The sequence below is a fragment of the Ahaetulla prasina genome, chromosome 2, assembly GCF_028640845.1.
Source record: "Ahaetulla prasina isolate Xishuangbanna chromosome 2, ASM2864084v1, whole genome shotgun sequence".
Classification (NCBI taxonomy): Eukaryota; Metazoa; Chordata; class Lepidosauria; order Squamata; family Colubridae; genus Ahaetulla; species Ahaetulla prasina.
Window position 1 is genome coordinate 71,574,115 of NC_080540.1, and position 22,291 is coordinate 71,596,405.

The following is a 22,291-nucleotide window of genomic DNA, read 5'->3' on the forward strand; positions in this document are numbered from 1 at the left end:
TTAAAAGTTTAAAGGAGATAAAAATTCTATTTCTATGGCTCCTCCCTATGCCTTTTTCTCTCTTTCACCAGCAGATGGAAAGATTTACCCAACAAGTTAACTTACATTTGTTGCTTAAACTAATCCCTTTACCAAAGGTGGTATTCAGCCATTTTGGACCGGTTCATACAAACAGGTAGCAGAAATCGTGGGTGGGCCTGCCCGACCACCTTGGCTCTATGACATCCTATTTAGGCATGTTTTTGAGGCCGGGCGCATGCAAAGCAAATGTGCGGAAGGCAGTGCGAACCGGGTGTGTGCATGCACAAAGCGAGCGTGCGTCCGGGCAGGGAAGCAGTAGTAACGTAATGTAAAACCCACAGCTGCCCTTTACCCCCAACTGCTGATAGGGTTAGGTATTTCCACATCAATTCCCTCTCCTCCCATAACCCAGTTAAGTGTGCCCTGTTAGTATATTCTCACATGTATTTTCTTCATAAGCAGGTCTCCTTGAGTTGGAACATTTTCACAGATAACTGTGTTTACAATTGCAGGTCTCCATCAATGACATCGTAAAAATTGATTGAAAAAAATTACCCAGAAGCAAAGATGTTGCTAAGATAAAATCCTCACTCTCATAAATTATCTTTCTACTTGTTGCTCTAAGGAAGGCCTGCCATCTAGTGGAACTAATACATAGATACTTTTTATTATTGAACAAAATGTTTTTATTGTTGAACTAAGTCTAGTTTTATCTCCTGAATCTTTTGTATTAGTATTCAAGTGTTAAAAAGTAACAGATGTAATGCAATTAGATAGCTCATCTAAAGAAAAATAGTCAAAAAAGTGCCTATTGAATGAGAGTTTGATATATGCATTTTAGCTAGCATTATAAGAAAACTCTGAAGAAATAAATACTATTTATTTTAGAAAATATAGCAGAAAATTATATAAGCATTTGAAACACTAACATATGATTGCACCCAGTAATGAAAATATGTGTTTTCAGAGTATTGTATCATTGGATATTTTCAATAATACTATATATGAATAAAATATGTTTGGTAAATTGTATTTATCTGAAGGAATTGATCCAGATTCATTTGGGTTTATTGATTGTAGGCACATATATCGAAAGACAAGTGCTTTTGCTATACAATGCAGGAAAGTTTTGGTCTGAAGATGGGTTCAAAGGATGTATTTAATTGTGCAATTATAACTATTAGCAGATTACATTAGAACATGATAATAAAAAATGGTTTAATGCTCTGTAAAATAATCTGTCAAGATTATTTTAATCCCAAATTTTTTCCCCCAAATAACTGCATTATTTATTTAGATTTATAAAAGCAATTTACAGATACTTGTGTATATTTGACAAATAAAAGTTAAGATAAAGTTGGTTTTGAAATAAAAAAACCTTATGGCAATTATTACAATATGAATAATTGATTTGACAATTAGTCAAACAATATGATTTGACATATTGTTCTAGGAGAAAATGTAGAACTGTATAAAGTGTTTGCCTGGTTTTTTTTTTCATAATTTCTGCTTTAGTTCAGATTTGAATCTTGCATATTGTAGTTCATATTGACCAGTTTTCTTCTTCTATATTTGTTATTGTTGTCATTTTGTCAATAAATGTAGCATTATATATTCCTGCCACGTGTGCTCCTCCACATAGCCAGCCATGCAGGGGTGAAATGCTCCCGGTTCGGACCGGATCGGCCAATCCGGTAGCAATTTCTCCCCCCTGCCCATGCCCAGCTGAGCCACGCGATAGTCAGAGCCTTTTTTTACTTTTAAAAGCATTTTTTTTACAACCTATTCAGCTGAATAGGTTGTAAAAATGCTTTTAAAAGGTTAAAAAAAAGGCTCTGATGATCACAGCTGAGCTGCATTTTTTATCTTCGGCCAAATAGGATGTTAAAAAAGGCTTTTAAAAGTAAAAAAAAAGATCGCGTGCCACAGCTGATCACCCCTCATACGCTGTTCTACTGCATGCCTCCTTTTGCTGTGTCCTGTGTGCACAAACCTCACATTTGGTGCGTGGTGCGCACTGCACATGTGCACACAGCGCACATGCACAGCCAACAAACCAGTAGTAAACGGGTTCAGCTTTCACCACTGCAGCCATAACCTTTAACAGAGTGTGGAATTCCCACATTGCCAGTTCTAGTTTGTTGGAATGATTAAGTGGCAAGGAATTCTCATTGGATTTCAGTTGTGAGTACAATTCATTCTTACATAGGCAGAACGTCCTTCACCCAAAACCTCTACAGAGAGTTCTATGGAATTTCCACCTATTTTCTTTAACCTTTTAATTTCAAGGCCAGATTCTGATGTACAGTTCACAATCACAACCCAAACCATGAGATTTATGTCCCTTTACTTGATACTAGGACCCAATTACAAAGAGCTGGGGCTTGCAATATGATACTGCAATATAGTACATGTTTCATCATTTTTTGCTGATGCCGATGTCAATCACTTTTAGTTGAGGGTCACACAGTATTCTAAGCCACTGCTTAACCATAATTTATTGAATGGACCACACATATTTTCACAACATACCAAACCATGAATTATGGTTCATAAATCAGTGTTTGGGTTTACACAAGCTAAACCAAATAAAACCACTATAGAGAAAAACAGTTTATAGCTATGACTGCATAGTACATGAGGTCACAATCAAGTGTTAATCAGTGTTCACCGTTAAGTTTAGTTCCAGCCCAATTGTGTGAATGGTTTAATAATTAAGGCTTGAAGCTTATTTGTGAGGTGGACAAACTTGGAACATTTACCACTTGTTGAAAAATTAGAAATCTAGGCTTAGTGTAATGGGTATTATATATTAGAAATTAAGTAACAGTTTTCTATTCCACTTTTCATTATCAGCTTCTCCCTTTACACAGGGAGGCTAAAGGGACAACCCAGGCCCACTGAGACAGAAGGCAGATGCTGCACTGTGCTAGGTATAATGTGATTTATTTAGTTTCGACTTGGCATGCAATAAGGATTCACTCAAGCTTCCTTTTTTTCTTATGCAGTTGGCAGTGTTGTATCAGTTATGAAATTCAAAAGAAAAATGCTTCAGTAATGAAATATTCGCTTTTAAATTCATGTTCATAGTAACTATATGGTAGATGGTAAGACTACATTTAGCATTAGATTGATCTACTGATACACTCATATACACAGTAGATCTGGAGGAACCCAAAAATTGTTTTCCTGTGGTGCTGTTCCTGGACAGAAGAACATAGAACTATTCAAAAAAGATTTCTACCTTCCTCAAATGAAACTTCCCAAATGCCATGCCTATATTATTTGTAGCGATAAAAGCTCTGAAGGGCAGAGAATTGTTCTGTGTCAGGATCTTGCTATTGAAGTTTTGAGCCAAAATCTGTGTCCTGCATCACTTCAAATGAGAGTGGCCTGAATCAAATCAAAGATGTCAAGGTATTCTCCACCAGCAGTGAATTTCTTCGTTAAAAGATAGGAAATACAGAGTGATTTGGGAGAAGGGAAGCACATGTTTCCTTATGTTTGATTAATTTCCTTTATGAAAACTAATCCAGGACTGAAGAAACCTAGAACTAAGAAGAAATTTCCTAACAGTGAGAACAGTTAACCAGTGGAAGGGCTTGCTTTCAGAAGTGGTGGGTGCTTCATCACTGGAGGCTTTTAAGAAGACACTGACACGTTGCAGACACTTGTCTGCAACTGTATAGGGTCTCCTGCTTGAGCAGGGCGGTTGGACTAGAAGACCTCCAAGGTCCCTTCCAACTCTGTTATTCTGTATGTTTATATGTGCATGAATAGGTAAAGGTTCCCCTCGCACATATGTGGTAGTCGTTCCCGACTCTAGGGGGCAGTGCTCACTCCGTTTCAAAGCCGAAGAGCCAGTGCTGTCCGAAGACATCTCGGTGGTCATGTGGCCAGCATGACTGAACGCCAAGGGCGCAAGGAACGCTGTTACCTTCCCACCAAAGGTGGTTCCTATTTTTCTACTTGCATTTTTTACGTGCTTTCGAACTGCTAGGTTGGCAGAAGCTGGGACAAGTAACGGACCCCGTTATTCAGCACTAGGGATTGCATGATTACATTATATGAATTATTATAGTAATTACATGAATACTAGTGTAATAAAATCTGTTTCCGTTTAAGCCGTATGGGAGCACCATGCATAATATTAACTTTTGCCACTTTTAGGCGCATTCAAACAAACTTGTCCAACAAAAAACAACAAAATACCTTATCTCACCAGACTTGAAATCCTAGGCTTAGAAAACTTGGAACTCCGTCGCCTTCGACAAGACCTAAGCTTAACTCACAGAATCATCTATTGTAATGTCCTTCCTGTTAAAGACTACTTCAGCTTTAATTGCAATAATACTAGAGCAACTAATAGATTTAAACTTAATGTCAACCGCTTTAATCTAGATTGCAGAAAATATGACTTCTGTAACAGAATCATCAGTGCTTGGAATACTTTACCTGACTCTGTGGTCTCTTCCCATAATCCCAAAAGTTTTATCCAAAAACTTTCTACTATTGATCTCACCCCATTCCTAAGAGGACCATAAGGGGTGTGCATAAGCGCACAAACGTGCCTACCGTTCCTGTCCTATTGTCTTTTTTTTTTTTTAATATATATATATATATAAATATATATATATATATATATATATATATATATATATATATATATATGTATATTTACTATATAATATACATATAATATTTACTATATAATCTTTTTGTATGATACCTACATATATTGTTGTGACAAAAATAAATAAATAAAATAAAATAAACTAGAAAAACATCAGTAGGAGGCAGTGGTCGCAAACTCAGTGGAAAGGTAATCCGTCCCAAGTCCTGATCTTTATCCCCAGTACGGGGAATAAGGACTAGGAAACCAGCCTCTCCTCCGCCTTACCGGGGCGAACAACACCCCAAAACACACCTGCCCAAGACAACCGGCCAGTTCAGAGAAGGGACACCTTCCGCGGCACTAGCCTTCTCATCTGGATTCCCGGTTTGGCCACGTGTGAATCTGCAGATGTGAAGGAAGGAAGGAAGGCAAGCAAGGACAGCGCAACGGTATCGGCAGCTGGTTAGGTGGAACAAGCGTCGAAGCCGCCGCCTTCTCGTCCTCCCTCTGCGGCTGACGGGATCCGAGCGCGACGGGGAGGAGCTACGGGCTGCTTCTCCTTTGACAAGGCAGCCAGCGAGGGAAGGGAAAAAAGGTCGGAAGGACCGCGCTGAGAATCGCTTTGCATGGGCGCTAAGGATGGCGGGATGGTGCCAGGGAAGATGGGCTCCCAGGACGTGCTCAGGGATACCGCCAAGCTGGCTTCCTCCAACGCCCTCTTGCAGGTACCCGCCCCAGAAGATGGAGTTGGAGATCAGAGGGCGCGCCAGCGGCAGCCTTTCGCCCTCTTTCCGCCTTTTCTCCCGACTGCCGGCTTCTCCTTTCTCGAACTGGCTCTTTCCAGGAGAGATGGTGAATCTCAAGCTCCCGTTTAAGTGGAAAAGAAGCCGAACGTGTCCAGACACGTCAATAAGCTGCTGGAGAAGCCGGGAGGCAAAGTGACTTCAATAGGCAGAAATCAGCGGAGTTTCAAAAATTAATTGATCATAGCAAATGTGACCGAAGTCTTTCCCGTTGGTGAATCATAAGAATCCAAATATTGGAAATGATTTTTTTGGTCTCTAGTGCAACCTGCTTTCCACTGCAGGAATCCACTGCTCCAGCATCCCAGATAGATGGCTGTCCAGCCTCTGTTTAAATACTGCCAGGAAAGGAGAGTCCATCACCTCATAGGGCAGCCTGTTCCATTGTTGAACAGCTCTTTAAGAAATTTTCTTGATGGTCAGCTGAAACTTCCTTTGTAATCTAAACCTAGTGTTTCTTATGTCCTGGAACAACTCTGAACAGTTCTGCCCTTGAGAGACTTGAAAATAGCTATGATGCCTTCCCAGAATCTTCTTTTCTCCGGGATAAACATATTCAGCACTCCCCCACTGTTCCAGGATATGATGCCCTTCACATCATAGTTACTCTCCTCTGTATATATGTCTATTGATATTCTCAATCATTCAGGCCACGATTGTTTCAGAGGTGCTTTTTCCAAAAGGCAACTGAGCTTTTTTGGTGGGGAAATATTTATTTATTTATGAAAATTGTTTGCTGTCCATCTCATATCCGTTGACTCTGGGCATCTTACAACAGTCATTCACCAACAGTCAGTCAGAATTGAAGAAGCTTCTTGAATGAAAAGCAAAACATTGTCAAAGAAACTCCCGCCAAGAAAGTCCAGTTGCCTTTTGAAAAAAGTGCCTTTGGGTCTCCTCTGGATACATTCTAGTTTTCAGTGTCATTCCTAAAATGATTCATCAAGACACTAAGTCCTTTTTGTCTATACTGCTGGCCTATATGGTCTCCCCTGCATACACTATATTTGTGCCTTTAAGGTTTTTTTCCCTTCCTATTCAGCTGTTCTATATTGTTTTTCTATTGAATTTCATCTTGCTGGTTTCTGCTTGTTCAGTTTGTCATCATTCTTCTGAATTTTAATACCGTCCTCTAAGATGCTTTGTTTTCCCTTATCTCTTTGTCATCTGCATATTTGACATTTCCCAGAAATCATTTGCATTTAATCTGAGAAAGTACTTCATAGAAACTACTTGTTGAAATAACTGAATAGTTATTTATATACCATAAAAACATTTATGCCAAATGGCAGAATATGCAAGGTCTAAGCCTAACAAAGAATGTATGCCTAAGAGAAATTTGCTTATCAGCATCACATTCTTTTAATAAATATTTACTATTGGATTTAGCGCTGTTCCTGTTGTATTATATCTCTTCTTATGTTCTTGTTTTCTTTATTTCTCACATTGAATAGATAATTTATTTAACATTCAATTCAATGCAAAGAGTCAGATGGTTCTCATTTCAGAGAATTGGATAAAGTTCTTATGGTCTCATGTTACCATTTTAATCACAATTGACAATGAGATAGGTACCATAAGTGGATTTAGTGATACATGCATTCAAAAGCTAAACATTTTCCCTGATATTCTTCCTAGTGATTCATTTAATGTCAAGAAATGAAGAGTATATGTATATAGGTGTGTGTAGATATATGTATGTAGGTATATGTGTGCGTAGGTATATATGTGTGTGTGTGTAGGTATATGTATGAGTGCATGCATGTGTGTATGTAGTGTATGGATGGATGTGTGCATACACACTCATGCACACACACATACACATAAAGGGTTTCCAGTCATTGATAAATGTAGTTGTTAATTTTACTTTAAAGCAAGTTGTTTTGCAATCTCTGCAAGTTTTATTCTCTTCATTAGGCATTCCTCCATTGAGGTTATTTCAGAGGTTTTTCACTTTTGTGCATTTTGTGCATGACTTGCAGCTATAATAGTTCTACAGCTACACTGTTGAGCTTCCATGTCTGGAATAATTAAATGGAGCAAAGACGCATTTCCCTAAAACAGCTGTTGCCTGTAATCTGTAGGGCTAACCCAAGAAAAAAGGAATCTTGTTATGTATAAGAATTATTTGATACAAGTACCGGTAATAGAGACAGACTCAGCTTTAAACAACCGATCGAGGATCATCCTGAAAAGGCTACAAGCATTGCCCTACAGATTAGGTTAGGCCAATGATGGGTTACTACCGGTTCACCCTGGATCGGGTGAACTAGTAGCGGCAGCAGCGGGAGGCTCTGCCCACCGCCCGGACGCTTCTATGCATGTGCAGAAGTGTTATGCGCCTGCGAGCGGACATGTGCACCCACGAGCGAACCAGTAGTGATAGGTTTTGAACCCCCCCCTCCCCCGGGTTAGGCTCTAATATGAACAAACAGCATAGTTCAGGTAGCTGTATAGTAATAAATTAAGAATCATTACAGAAAACTGTAATTAGAATATTGTGTGTAATTATTTTCTGTTGCTATATTTAGAACCTTATATAAAAGCTAACAATGCTGATATCTTTTTGGAAAAGCTTTTCATTATGCTCAGATTTTACCATTCTGTTCTACATCCTATAATACAGTAGGCTTGCTCTTTTCCATGCTGTAAGGATTATAGAAGGGGCACCGCGATGCTCCCATATAACACCTCTCCTGCGCAGCCTGCACTGGTTGCCGGTGGTCTTCCGGGTGCAATTCAAGGTGTTGGTTATCACCTTTAAAGCGCTCCATGGCACAGGACCGGGTTACTTACGGGACTGCCTTTTGCCACCTATAGCCACCCATTGGCCTGTGCGCTCCCATAGGGAGGGCCTCCTCAGGGTACCGTCAGTCAAACAATGTCGACTGGCGGCCCCCAGGGGGAGGACCTTCTTTGTGGGGGCTCCTGCCCTTTGGAATGAGTTGCCTCCGGGGTTGCGTCAACTCACCGACCTCTGGACTTTTAAACGCGAGCTCAAGACTTTTTTATTCCACCATGCGGGGTTAGCCTGATGAAATTTTTAAGTGGGGGTTTTATGATGGTTTTATCCTAGTTTTAATTCTATTAGGCCATTTTATAATCAGTTTTTAATATGTTTTTAATTTTTGTCTATGTTTATGTTGTTTTATTTGGCTGTAAACCGCCCTGAGTCCTTCGGGAGAAGGGCGGTATAAAAATTGAATAAATAAATAAATAAAATTTGGTAATGCAAGTTAATGATTTTATTTTGTGATGAATGTTAGTAATATTACCATTTAAACTAATAAAAGTTCTATGCGTTCCAAGAGTTTCATATACTATTAGTGTGATTGAATCTAAAGGGAGAACGTTAATTTAGACTTAATCCCTTATAAGGGCTTGCTCTCACATGTATAATCAATAAATTAAATATAAGCATCTGTAGAGTTATTACTGAGTTTTTAGTATACGTTTATAGGCAGCATTTTTGGAGTATTCAACTTCCACTATTAGAACAAGGAAATAATCCTACATGTCTGTTGAGTGATGACAAATTGAATTGAAGGGTTTACTGTTATTTAGTGGAAATAAGATCATAGTGTTAAGATGAAATTCTGAAAAAAAGATAGGCCAAAAATCTAAACAAACTAACAAATGTTGAAGTCTTACAGTTTGAAAGTTAATGTTTGATTAATTTCACTTTTCTTTTTGCAGGTGCTATTCCGGCTACTTACATTTGGCTTAAATGCTTTTACTTTACGTTACGTATCAAAAGAAATAATTGGTCTTGTGAATGTAAGGTAATAAATCATAATCATTTTATAAAAACATGAAGTATTAATGGTTCCAAGTTATAATAGCTTTGTCTAAATTCTTTCTGGAATAAATTTGGATAAATTACTTAACTTTTTGCTGCTTGGCATGATTCTGCAAGGAGATATTTTGAATTATATGGATGAATCAATGTCTGCATTGATGTATAAATGCAAATTTGAGTTTGTGATTTAGTTTTTTGAACAAATGCCTTTTCCTCTAAATTATGTAAATATGTAGTAGTTTTAAAAATGCTATGTTTCCAAAGACACTCCTGATTTTAATAGGTATCCAGTAGTTCTGAGTAATTCTTGAAATGAAATAAAGAAGTTTTGCTGCTTCTTTATTATTGCAAAATGTGAAATATACTGGGTTTAATTGCACACCAGGTATCGCCAAATGTACTAGTTTTTCTACCTTCTCCTAATTCACAAAAACCTTGCCTGAAAATTAATAGTCACATGTCCAAAATACATTTCTACCTTTAAAAGAATGCTATTGTGTAAGTTAATGCAGACATAGTGATACTTTAATGCAGAGGTATCAAACTGGCAGCCCATGGGCTGGATGCATAATGCACAGGCCACGCCCACCCCAGCTCTGCAAAGGGGAAAAATGTTGCAATATGTTACGGCAACATGACGCCGCAAGTTTGACACCCGTGCTTTAATGTAATATCCTTTGCCTATGGTAATTTTAGAGCAAAATTACTGCTGAAAGAATATGACATTTAAAATTGTAACTTGATCCACCCAAAGCAATAGAACTCTAGAGGAAACCTAAGAAAACTTTGACTAATATTTTCAATGTGCTCTTATTTTATGATTTTCATTTTGTATATTTCTTGATTTTAATTTTTATTACAAAATCCTCAAGAAACTTGTTTTCAGACAGGTGAAAAATAAACAATGGTAATACATAGTTGTGGTATAAATTAATAAAATCATTTCTACTTTTTTTGATACTATGTAATATACTCAGTACAATTGCATAGGTAAGGTAAAGGTAAAGGTTCCCTTCACAAATACGTGCTAGTCGTTGCCGACTCTAGGGGGCGGTGCTCATCTCCGTTTCAAAGCCGAAGAGCCAGTGCTGTCCGAAGACGTCTCCGTGGTCATGTGGCCAGCATGACTCAATGCCAAAGGCGCACGGAACGCTGTTACCTTCCCACCAAGGTGGTCCCTATTTTTTCTACTTGCATTTTTACGTGCTTTCGAAACTGCTAGGTTGGCAGAAGCTGGGACAAGTAACGGGATCTCACCCCGTTACACGGCAGCACTAGGGATTCGAACCACTGAGCTGCCGACCTTTCGATCGACAAGCTCAACGTCCTACCCCTGAGCCACCGCATCCCCTTTTTTGTGGATTGTACGCAATCCACAATTGCATACAAATGGTAAAATATTGTAAGATTATATTTTTCTGTAATTAATAGTGTTACTAAGAAAGTATAACATTTAAATATAACTTACATAGGATTCAGAGAAAAGAAACTTACGCTAACATCTGGTGGTCATAACCAAGCATGAATATAGTTTCTAACTGTTATATGCTGCAAAAATGACATCACCAATTCACAAAATATGTGTAAGAAAAGTAAAATAGAAAAAACTTCACTGAAATTTTTGATAATCACCTCAGATTTTTAACAACTACAGTAAATTTAAGAATTCTTTAAAAGCTATGTATTTATAAAAGGTTAATTAAAAAAAGACTAAAATGTAAGTATTTTGAAACTTAAGTAATTTGAAAATACATATAGGGCAGTTCATATTTCCTCTGTTAAAAAAGGAAGCAGGTGGTAAATGACTTAAGAGCCTATTAAAATTTCAAATGCCTAGTTTGTGTCTGACACAATTTCCATAAAATGTTATGACTCTCCCAAGTTGCATGTGAACCTGCATGAGTGCAATTCATAATTGATAACTCCTAAGGTAATCAAATATCCTTTGATACATATTATTGATAGTTATAATAATTATATAGTTAATATAACTATATTAACAACAATATAATAAAATTATTGATTGTTGAAATTCCCTTTTTAAAATGAAATTCCCCCGTTTTTCTTTTTTTCTTTCCTTTTCCTCCCAAAATATTAGACTGACGCTGCTTTATTCAACAATAGTTTTCTTAGCCAGAGAAGCATTCCGTAAAGCTTGTTTGAGTGGGAGCTCAAGGAGAAACTGGACACAAACATTTAATCTATTATGGCTAACGTAAGTTTAAATTATTCATTTGAACATTTTAGTTACTTTCTTCTGCAGTTCTTCTGCAATGTTGCTTGCACTTTTGAAAAGGCATAGGAGCTTGTTTTGAAGTCATGATTGCATTGAAAACAGGCAGTTGAGTTCCTCAAGATAGGCTATGAAATTGTTAAGGGACTTAATAGTTACCTAAATTGCATCTTAGTTTATCTGTAATAGTTTCATCCTAATTGCATATATTAATTACCTAATATTTAATTAGGTAATTTAATTTACCTAATTCTAATTTAATTCTAATTGCATATATTAATTACCACATTTCCATAAACCACATTTGAGAAATTGAGAAAAGCTGCTATTCAGCTCTTGCATGAGAATGATTTTGTTTGGAATAATTCTTGCCTTACTGCCTGGAAAAAGAAAGCAATCTGCAATTTTCAATGCTAATGTTCCGAAGTTAAATAAACTTTGGAAAGTCAATGCTGGTGGGAGAGACTGGATCTTTTATATAATACTGAAAGAGTATTAGATAAAATACTCTTAGCTTTTTTAGTGAGTGAAGGAGCAAATAAAAGCGCTCTCTCTCTCTCTCTCTCTCTTTGTGTGTATCCACATTCGTGCATATTTGCATATGACACTGGCAAAATTTGCTGTTTGTGCTGTTTCTTTTTTGCTTTTTGTATTGGGTTATTAGTTCCCAAAGAGCATTCCTACCCTGAAGCACTGGATGAAAAGTATAGATTTCTTATATAAATATGTATGCAAAAACCTTGTAAGTTGTAATGCATTCCAAGAAATATTGTAATTAAACTACAGAAATAATTTATTTCTGCAGAAGTAGGAAAAAAAACAGTTGTGTGTGCTTTTAAAGTTTATTGTACTGACTCTTGGTTTGCTAAAACTGGATGTAGATTTTTTTCTAAGAATTCACACTGAAGATGGGAGAAAAAAGAACCAATTATTAATTTTGGCTTAATGGTTTATCTTCTTAACTTTTGTAGAGTTCCTTTGGGCATATGTTGGTGTGTGTTCCTGGGCTGGATCTGGCTAGATGTACTTGAAATTCCTAATGAAAATGCAGTTCCTTACTATAATTTTGGAGTACTTGCTTTTTGTCTTTCCGCTGTGATTGAACTCCTGGGTGAACCTTTTTGGGTTTTAGCTCAAATACATTTACTTGTACGGCTAAAGGTTAGTGAAACTATGTGAAATTGTATTTTTTGCTTCTTTTAAAATTATAGTAATGAACAGATGTCTGAAGTTAAAAATCTTTATTCTGACATATATTCTTACATTTTCTTATAGATAAAGTATTGATTTACTGATTAATCTAAATGCATTAACTTAAATGAATTAGTCTTATTGATGAAATAATTAATAACAACAACAACAAATCTGAATACCTGGCTGACTGAATGAACCATACTTAATACAAAGATATAAAATAATCACAAAGTATCAAGATCAGAAAATTGAAGTTGAAAGATGATGTCATAAACTGGCAATGATATGGTTCCAATGGCACATTGGGTACCATACCCAAAAGTCTTGGACAATACTTAGAAAATCTGCCTATTGATAAAATCTCCAAATGTCAGTTACAAAAAAACCCACACTGCTTGGATCTGCAATTCTGCATATATAGATTAGGACAGCCTAGGTTTTTGAGAAGAACTTGATGCAAATGAAGGCCAACTTCAGTTAAAGAACTGGCAGCTGTGATTTCACATTGTTCACATCTTTTATGTTTGTACAGTTCAAAGCAGTGTACATAATTCTTCTGTTTCTTATTTTTCTCACAACAATAACACCGTGAAATATGTTGGGCTGAGAAGGTTACACTTCTGGTCTCATGCTAGAATTCATAGTCTCTTGGTTTCTAGTCAGCATCTTAATCACTACAATAGACTGGCTAAGCAGAAGTGCTGTTGCACTGGCAAAATGAGGTTTACATAGAGGTAGTCTTGCAGAAGCTGTACCTGCATAACCATGAAGTACATTGAAGATTCTTCCTGTTCATCTCTGGCAATTGTTTTTATTATTTTCCTTTCCCTTTCAAAGCTGACAGTGGCATTGTTTACAATAGAGAGCCATCATTGCAGACCTGGAAACATTTGGGACTACAAGATTTCTTCCATAGTATTGCTTTACTTGTTCATCATTGAGTGATGAACTCAACTCAACTACCATGAGTTCACTGAAATCAATAGGATTTTTAATCCTGATAACTGCCTGATTTTCCTAAAACAAAGCAAGAATAATTTAACTGAGGTTCAATTCATTGTTTTTGGCACAGAGGATATGAATATCCAAACAACTGAAAATGTCAGCCTAAAGAAAAATTGTACTTTGAGAAGTTTCTGCTCTTATAGAAAATATTCATGTTTTTTCAGAGCTGCATATTTGGAGAAAAGTTTCAATATAAGAATTCTGGGTTCCGTGCTTTTTGAATCTGACACATAAGTATTAGGAAGTTGTGTTTCTGATAAGATCTTTGTATGTTCTTTACAGGTGATTGCTGAGAGCTTGTCAATCCTTTGCAAATGCTTTTTGACAGTTCTTCTAGTAGTTTTGTATCCACACTGGGGACTTTATATCTTTTCTTTGGCTCAGGTACAATTTTATCCCTGCTTTATTACCATTTATTGGATCTATCATATGAATTGGTTGTGGAAACTGGCATGTTTTCCTTAAGTCACATCACATTAATGGTGTTCACAAGCAAATATATTTATTCCCTGTGCATGCTAGAACATATAACTTTTAATTTAGATGATGGATAACTGGTATGGATGGAAAGTTATGCTTGTGTCTTATGCAGAAGTGCCAGTGTTACTTTGCCAAGGAGGTGAGATGAACATAAGGGGTGGACCAGTCTTGAAAACAATTCAGCATTAAGTTTCCTACTTAAAGCATTCCCTTTGTATGTTCTTTATCATCTTAAATTTCTTGGCCCACGTTAAGGTGAGTCCTTACAAATACACCTGAGGTAGAACTGAAAACTGAAGTTGATAGGTTCCCCCTACAGAAAAGTCCTACTGCTTGCATCCTGTGGCCCTTGGCATCTGCCTCACCTTGTTGATCATTAAGCAGGATTGGAGTGGATATAATTGCATGACTTTTGAATGTTGCCAACATTCTCTTTTGTTGCTGTTCAAATAAGAATGTTGTTGCATTGCTATGTTGACAATAAAACCAATATGAATTATTTTTTCCATTGCAGCTTTTATACACTACCATTCTAGTATTGTGCTATACAATATATTTCATGAAATTTTTGGGTTCTCCTGCAGCAACCAAAAAATCATTTCCTATTACTAGAATGGTATCTTTTTTGCCTGCTTTGGGACAAAATGAGGTAAGTCGAACAACTTAAAAAAAAATAGATAACTTCTTGGCACAAGATGTTTGTTGTTGTTCATGAGTAGCCAAATTGTCCTAATAAATTCTTAGATTAAGTAGCATATGTTTACCAGTTAGCTGTTAATCAGTTTTAGTTTCACAGTCATTTTTCAGGTTTCAGTTGGTTAGATTTTTAATAACGGTAAACATTCCCCTCGCACATAAGTGTTAGTCGTTCCCGACTGTATGGGGAGGTGCTCATCTCCATTTCTAAGCCGAAGAGCCAGTGTTGTCTAATGACAATGCTGTCTGATGACAATTCCATGGTCATGTAGCCGGCATGACTAAATTACCTTCCCACCAAGGTGGTCCCTATTTTTCTACTTGCATTTTTACATGCTTTCGAACTGCTAGGTTGGCAGAAGCTGGGGCAAGTAACGGGAGCTCACTCTGTTATGCGGCACTAGGGATTCGAACCCGCCGAACTGCCGTCCTTACTGATCAACAAGGTCAGCGTTTTAGCCACTGAGCCACCATATCCCCCTACATTTTTAATACTTTCTTCCAGGATTTCTTTTAGCCTTCTTAGCCCTGGTGTAGCAGAAAGGCCTGTCATCCAAGTATTAACTGGGGCCAACTCTGCTGTTTTTAAACCCAGACAAAATGGGACAGGGTATTTAATTATACCTAATTATTTGTATATATTTCAGGATATAGTTAACTGGAAGGAAGCAAGGTTGACTTGGAGTTTCTTTAAGCAGTCATTCCTAAAACAGGTTTTAACAGAGGGTGAGTACAACACTTTCTTCAACCTGAATTTTTTATTCTCAGTCCCCTTCTGCCAACAATAGCAATAAGAATGTCATTGATTGACATTTCTGCACTTTTAGAATTGTTGGAATGGGTTTACCGTTAGGCTAAAGAGCAATGAGAAGAAACATGCTGATTTCACGAGATTGTTTTAATATATGTTTTGTCTCTGTTCATTGCAAAATGGAAGGTACTGAATTATTTGATAATCTTTTGATAATCTTTGAGAAATACTTGCCTACTACTTCAGTTTACAGCCCTTCCTTCCTTCCTTCCTTCCTTCCTTCCTTCCTTCCTTCCTTCCTTCCTTCCTTCCTTCCTTCCTTCCTTCCTTCCTTCCTTCCTTCAATTTACCTGGTTTACATAGCCACCAATCTCTCAACAATGACTCTGTTTGGTACAGAGTTAAAATCAAACCAAACGAAAAAAGAAAAATGAGAAAAGTAATGGAAGCTGAGGACAAACCAGCTTCAATTGTAAGAAAGACAAACTTAGTGATGGGCACATCTAACTTACAGATCATCTGACGCAGCCCCATATAAAGTGTGTTGCAATGGTCTACTCAGGAGATACTAAGGCATGAGTGACTATGAGCTGGGCTCCTGATCCAGGAAAATACGCAGTTGGATTAGCTGTTACCTACTCTTTGAATAGGAGCTGCAAGTCCAGGAGGACCCCAAATCTGCACGCAATTCTGATTAGGCATTGCTACCCCATCAAGAACTAAAAATGGAAATCATCACAGCCAGAAGCTCTAAAATCCAAAGCCACTAGGATTGAGCTGAACCTGTTCTTCCCTATTCAGATTTCTTAGGTTGCAGACACGAAGAATTAGCCCCATCACTTGCTTATCCTGGGATAGAGATGCATTACTGAGAATTAGCAACATATTGATGATAACTCTCATTGTAGTGTTTGCAAACTATCTTGCTCAGCTGCTTCATGTAGATGTTCAATATAAACGGGGAGAGCCCAGAGAGGCCCTACAAAGAAGGGAGCTTGGAATAGATCTCTCCCCTCCATCAACACTTAACTGCAACTGGTTCTGAAACAAGGAGCAGAACCACTACAATGCTGTGTTCTTCTACTCCAACCCAGAGTGGTCTCAAGGTCCAAAAGTATACCATAAGTAATGGCCTTCCAGGCCACAGAGAGATCAAGAGAGGTAGAATGGACACATCTGCTCCAACCAGAGGTCTTTGAGAAGGACAGTCAGTGTTGTCTTGGGTCCATGCTCTGGTCTGAAACCTGAATTAAAAGGGTCCAGATAATCTGTTTCCTCCAGGGCTCTCCCAACAACCTTTCCTAAAAGGGGGGAGTAGGAAACACGATGACAATTGTCAAGATAAGATAGGGTAGGGTAGGTAAGGTAAGATATGGTAACCTTTATTGTCACTTCTTTTTCTGTGAATACACTATCTGTTTGGATTCAAAGAAAGTTTCTTAAGCAGAGTAGACCACTGGCTTCTTAAGCCTGATCCTTAAAAGATCACCCTTTAAGAAAGAAACACTAATTTGAAATATTAATTCTATAGGTGAAAGATATGTGATGACTTTCCTGAATGTTTTAAATTTTGGAGACCAAGGTACGAAAGACTTTTAAACAAAATTTACCTGCATGGAAGAAATATTTGTGAATATCTAAAAATAGTGTAAATACATTTTTATGTGATTCTGACTTTTGATAAATATAATAAAGATTTGAGGTATTTTGTTGTTGTGTTATGTAATATCAGCTAATCTGATTATGAGGCTAAGATTACAAAGTGTCACAATGATTGGAGGTGTGCAGTACTTCAATTTTAAAATCAAATGTTTCGGACTGTCCAGACCCAAATGTAGCACCTCTGTGCAACTCTTCAAAGTAACTGTATCTTTTCTCTCCATAATGATATTCTGATATCAAAATGTGGAATTTTATCATTTATTTATTTATTTATAAAATTATTTGCCGTCCATCTCGTATCCAATGACTCTGGGTGGCTTACAACACGAAAAACATTAATTATAATTAAACATCAATTATAAAACAACGGATAAAGCATTATTGTCCAAGCAAAACAAATCTCAATACAAAATGACATTGATTAACATAAGTGCCTAAAGTTTATAGTATTACTTTTAACTTTTTGGACCGTGGAACTGAGTTCCCCATTAGTATGCCTCTGGCAGAGGCATTTAAAAATGCCACACTCATTTGGACAGTCAAAAGCCTCACATTGTTATAATGCTTTAGACCAGGGGTCTCCAACCTTGACAACTTTAAGACTTGTGGACTTCAACTCCCAGAATCCCTCAGCCAGCAAAGCTGGCTGAGGAATTCTGAGAGTTGAAGTCCACAAGTCTTAAAGTTGCCAAGGTTGGAGACCCCTGCTTTAGACCACAGGTGTCAAACTTGCCGCATCATGTTGCCATCACATGATGTTCATGATGTTTTCCCCATTTGTGGAGCTAGGGAGGGCGTGGTCTGTGTGTGACGCATCCAGCCTCGGGCTGCCAGTTTGACACCCCTGCTTTAGACTGTCAGACCTGGGAATAAAATAGTCTCTCTTTTTTTTTTTGGAGGGGTGTAGAAACCATTTAAAATGAACTAACAGGGAAGTTTCAAACTGCAGTGTATGCATCATTCAAGTTGCCTGCATTTAGTACTGGAATATCTGGGTATAAATATAGCAAATTAATATAGTTATCAAGAAGATCTGTTAATGTCATATATTTACAAAACCGAGGTATCTGTTATTAATCATAATAGTACAAGGCTTAAATTGAAGGAAAAAGGCTAAGGCCATGCTAAGATATGGCTTTAATGTAATCACAGGGATATCAAATTTAGTGGGAGCAATTATTGTATTCTCAGTTTCATGAGGGGTTCGTATTGTTTATGTGAGTCTCTAAGGGCAGAGTGGGCATATCCAGATATAAATAGATCATGCATAACTCAGGTTTCTTGGAAAAAGAAAATGCGAAAAACAGTAATGTAATTCCAGAGGGATCCTCATTTATCATATAGCTATGTTCCAGGAGAGGATGGAGATTAAATTTTAATCATGAGTTATCAGTATTAGGGATCTCAACTGATGACCTGAGCAAACCATCTGTGGGAGATAGTGGGATGCAAACATTATCCCTAACTATTGATTTGTTTTCCTGTGGAATCTTCTGTGAATGCAGGTGAATATGAGGGAGGAGTTTGTTTTCAGAAAGAAAGAAAGAGAGAGAGAGAGAGAGAGAGAGAGAGAGAGAGAGAGAGGGAAAACCTAGGCATAGGTCCAACTAGGGGACAATATAAATGACTGCAGAGCTTAAAATCCCTGGGGAATGGCTGTCTGTAAAAGAGCTATTGGTACTTCTGTGGAGAAATCAGAATTGTGAGGAGTCAAGGAGTCGTATTCAGTATGAATTCAGTGATGCCATATATAAACTTCAGTCATGCAGTGAACTGATTCTAAGTGTATACTTTCTCTTAATGATAATGACATATCTAATTCCATGTTAATGAAAGAATGAAATAATACCATATATGCTGCATTGGATAAGTTGAGACAGCTGACTTTCTAACATGGCAATATGCTGGTCTTTATTTGTCAGTGAGTTCCCAGAGCACTGAATTATAAGGATTTAAGTCTAACACATCTGAAAACATCAGATTGAAGATTTCTACTATAGTTCAATGAATGTGAAACAAATGCAACTGTTTTTTAAAATTCTGCACTTTGAAAAGGGATAGTTTATTTTTCTTGGAACTGAAAATGATTTTCCATTTGTATGAAATAAGTTTTCCACAGTAATAATTGTTTGCTCATTAGTGTGACTAGAGTAGATTTCTCTATTAGGTTGGTTGTGGTTATAAAAATAAATCATTATATTATTTTTAAATTGTTCTCTCTGGGTTGCCAGTGTTATTCAGATAATTTATCTGTAATATTGTAGAATGTTATTTATAATACTTATAATACTTCTAATCTTAATATAATACTTATAATATTTTTAATCTTAATAGAAACATGTTTTTAGATTGAGACTAATTTATATTGCGAGCAGACATTAAGTTAATAATAAACATATTAACTTTATTTTTTTCCTCCTTTCCAAAGGTGTATATGATATTATAAACAACCTTGGTTCTTTGACAGCTAGATTTATATTTTTACCAATAGAGGAGAGTTTTTATGTATACTTTGCTAAAGTTCTAGAACGTGGGAAAGATACTAAGTTGCAAAAACAGGTAAGTTTAGTCTTATCACTTGTTAATTTAACATGCTACAGAAGTAAAAAGGTTGAAAGTATTGATCAACGCTTTCTAAAGCATTAATAAAGTTTTCACTAGAAAAAGAGAGGAAAACTGATAGATGTATAATTAAGCATAGAATGGAGAATGCGCAGTATGTACGATTTTTTCTTTGCATGATATAGAACCTCTATATTATGAGAGAAAGCTATTTGGTGAAACTGAATGGTGAGAAAATGAGGACGGGTAAAAGGAAAGGAATATATTTGTTGCATTTTACAAATTGCTCTGTGAAGTTAATGGAAGGTCTAAAAGCCTGAGGGATAAGTGTATGGATGAAATGGCCCCAGAGTCAGCTTCCTCCATCATTAGTCCCTGGGAACAGCAACTGGAAGATAATGAATTCTTCTCAGAAAAATTTGTTTGGCTGATTTCAGAACACAGTGCTGGTCTTCTTGGAAGAGGCCTTCCAAGAGGCCTCTTTGTATGTTAATTAGTTCTAAAGTACTTTACAGAACTAAGTAAGAAAAATCTTGATGTATCAGGGTTTTCAAAAAAATGTTAAAGGAAACACATTGTCCTATAAGCGATGTGTGTGCAAATAAAGGTATATATACAGAACACACCCACACCCACACCCACACACACATGCTAAAATTATACTAGAATTTGTGATTTAAAAGCAGGATGTTATTTTCATTTAATTTCACTGTAGTAAATTATTTTCGGTGAAAGTACTCAGGATTGGCTTGCTAGCTCTTGAATAAGTATGAATATACATTTCATATAAGCGTTTATGAGTAAAATGCAAAATATTATGTAGAAGTAATATTACAGAATTTACCTACTACACAGACCTCTTACTGTGGGGAAAAAAATTGAAGGAGAGTGCTACATGTGCTGTTTGGAATCCCAGAGAAAAGATTTAAAACTAAAACAAACAAACAGTGCAAGATAATTAAGGCTTGGAAATCTAGGCTGCAGAAATCTGGAAAATAATTAAATGGCAACAAAGAGAATTTTTAGTTGCAGTCATTTGGATTTTTGTAGTCTAGATTGATTAGGCCTAGGTATCCAGTTTATTTTAAGATCAGATTGATTTGCTGTAAAAGTAAAAAATAAAGTCTGACATAGTTTGCTAAGCGTGTTGAGTGTTCTTGCTTTCCCTATGCTGCATTTGAAGGTAGCTGTCAAATAGATTTACTTTCTCAGTGAAATTAAGATATTTTTAATGAAGCAATTTGTACAGTTCAGTTTATGTCTATGCTATGCTATGCTGTAAATTTCAGCATATCATGTACCTTTAAATGTGTCTACTATCAAACATATTCTATAAAATGGCCTTTGCTTAATTGTAATGACTTCACTGTGACTAAAAAAACTAAACATACAGTAGCACCTTATAAAGATGCCAAGAGTTCCCTATTGCCCTATAAATTTAATACATATCAATAAATGAATAAAATCTGATTATTTTGTGTATACAGTTAGCATAATAATCTTGAACAATTTTGTTGTTTACAGTAAATAAATATATAATTCCTTTTTAGGATGAAATTTCTATGGCAGCTACTGTATTAGAATCACTATTGAAACTGGTGCTTTTGATTGGCTTAACCATTACAGTATTTGGTTTTGCCTATTCGCAGTTGGCACTGGATCTTTATGGAGGATCAATGCTCAGTTCAGGATCAGGTAATATTTATTTTCTGAAATGTACTTTCATAAATATCAAATTATATTTTGAAAGCCTCTTGGATAGACTTTTATCTCTGGAGAAGGTACAAAATATTTGGAAGAATTGATGCATAGCAATCGTATTACAACTTAATAGTTGTCTAGTTTTTTGCTGCCCAGCCTTAGATTTATTTTGTGTTAGGACTGTGCAATGACCTGAATTCAAAGGAGAGAAATGAGTCAGAGTGTGTGTAGACATTCATGTTACCCTTGTCTGCCCTACTTCAAATCAAGCGGTTTTCTGAATAGACATGCTTTGTGTGTTGGATTTTTGCTGTTGTAATGAGACATTACATATACAACCAATGAGGTTGTAGTGCTATGAATACTGGGATGGTATTTTAGGTGCTGTATCCAGAAATGGAATATCTTCCTTTGATGGAAAGATTGGCAACCATTTTGAAAGCAAACTCTACATAGAGGAAATAGGAAAGGAAATTATACCATGAGAACCAGTGTTATATATTGTTAGTGGTTTACTTTTGTACTCAGTTCATCTTTTATAATTGAAGAAGGAAACCTCTGCTCTCTAGACTTTGCTGAAGTAAAACTTCTATCTTCGGTCACCATTGGGCACACTGATTAAAGTTGCATAGGGAAAAGTAGCCCAGTAACATCTGGTGGGCTCCAGGTTCCAGTCTCATAATTTTAAAATACAGCAACAACCTTTCCCTCAGACTTGAAAGAATTGCTAGAATTGAAATATCTATTAACCTATCTATTTATTTGGTTT

The 22,291-nt window shown here is 36.6% G+C and overlaps 1 protein-coding gene across 3 annotated transcripts in view; it reads left to right on the forward strand.

The window, feature by feature from the left end:
- Positions 1-5,158: 5,158 nt before the first annotated feature.
- Positions 5,159-22,291, forward strand: part of RFT1 (RFT1 homolog) — a 40,160-nt gene continuing 23,027 nt past the window's right edge. For 2 of the 3 annotated variants that reach the window (XM_058170049.1, XM_058170048.1), the window contains exons 1-10: positions 5,159-5,361; positions 9,136-9,221; positions 11,337-11,453; positions 12,443-12,632; positions 13,953-14,054; positions 14,665-14,799; positions 15,494-15,572; positions 17,129-17,179; positions 19,688-19,818; positions 21,372-21,516. In XM_058170049.1, the coding sequence (XP_058026032.1) occupies positions 5,263-5,361; positions 9,136-9,221; positions 11,337-11,453; positions 12,443-12,632; positions 13,953-14,054; positions 14,665-14,799; positions 15,494-15,572; positions 17,129-17,179; positions 19,688-19,818; positions 21,372-21,516 (1,135 nt within the window). In that variant the 5' untranslated portion in view covers positions 5,159-5,262. The remainder of the gene's footprint in view (positions 5,362-9,135; positions 9,222-11,336; positions 11,454-12,442; positions 12,633-13,952; positions 14,055-14,664; positions 14,800-15,493; positions 15,573-17,128; positions 17,180-19,687; positions 19,819-21,371; positions 21,517-22,291) is intronic. The other variant, XM_058170047.1, reaches the window with a different exon arrangement.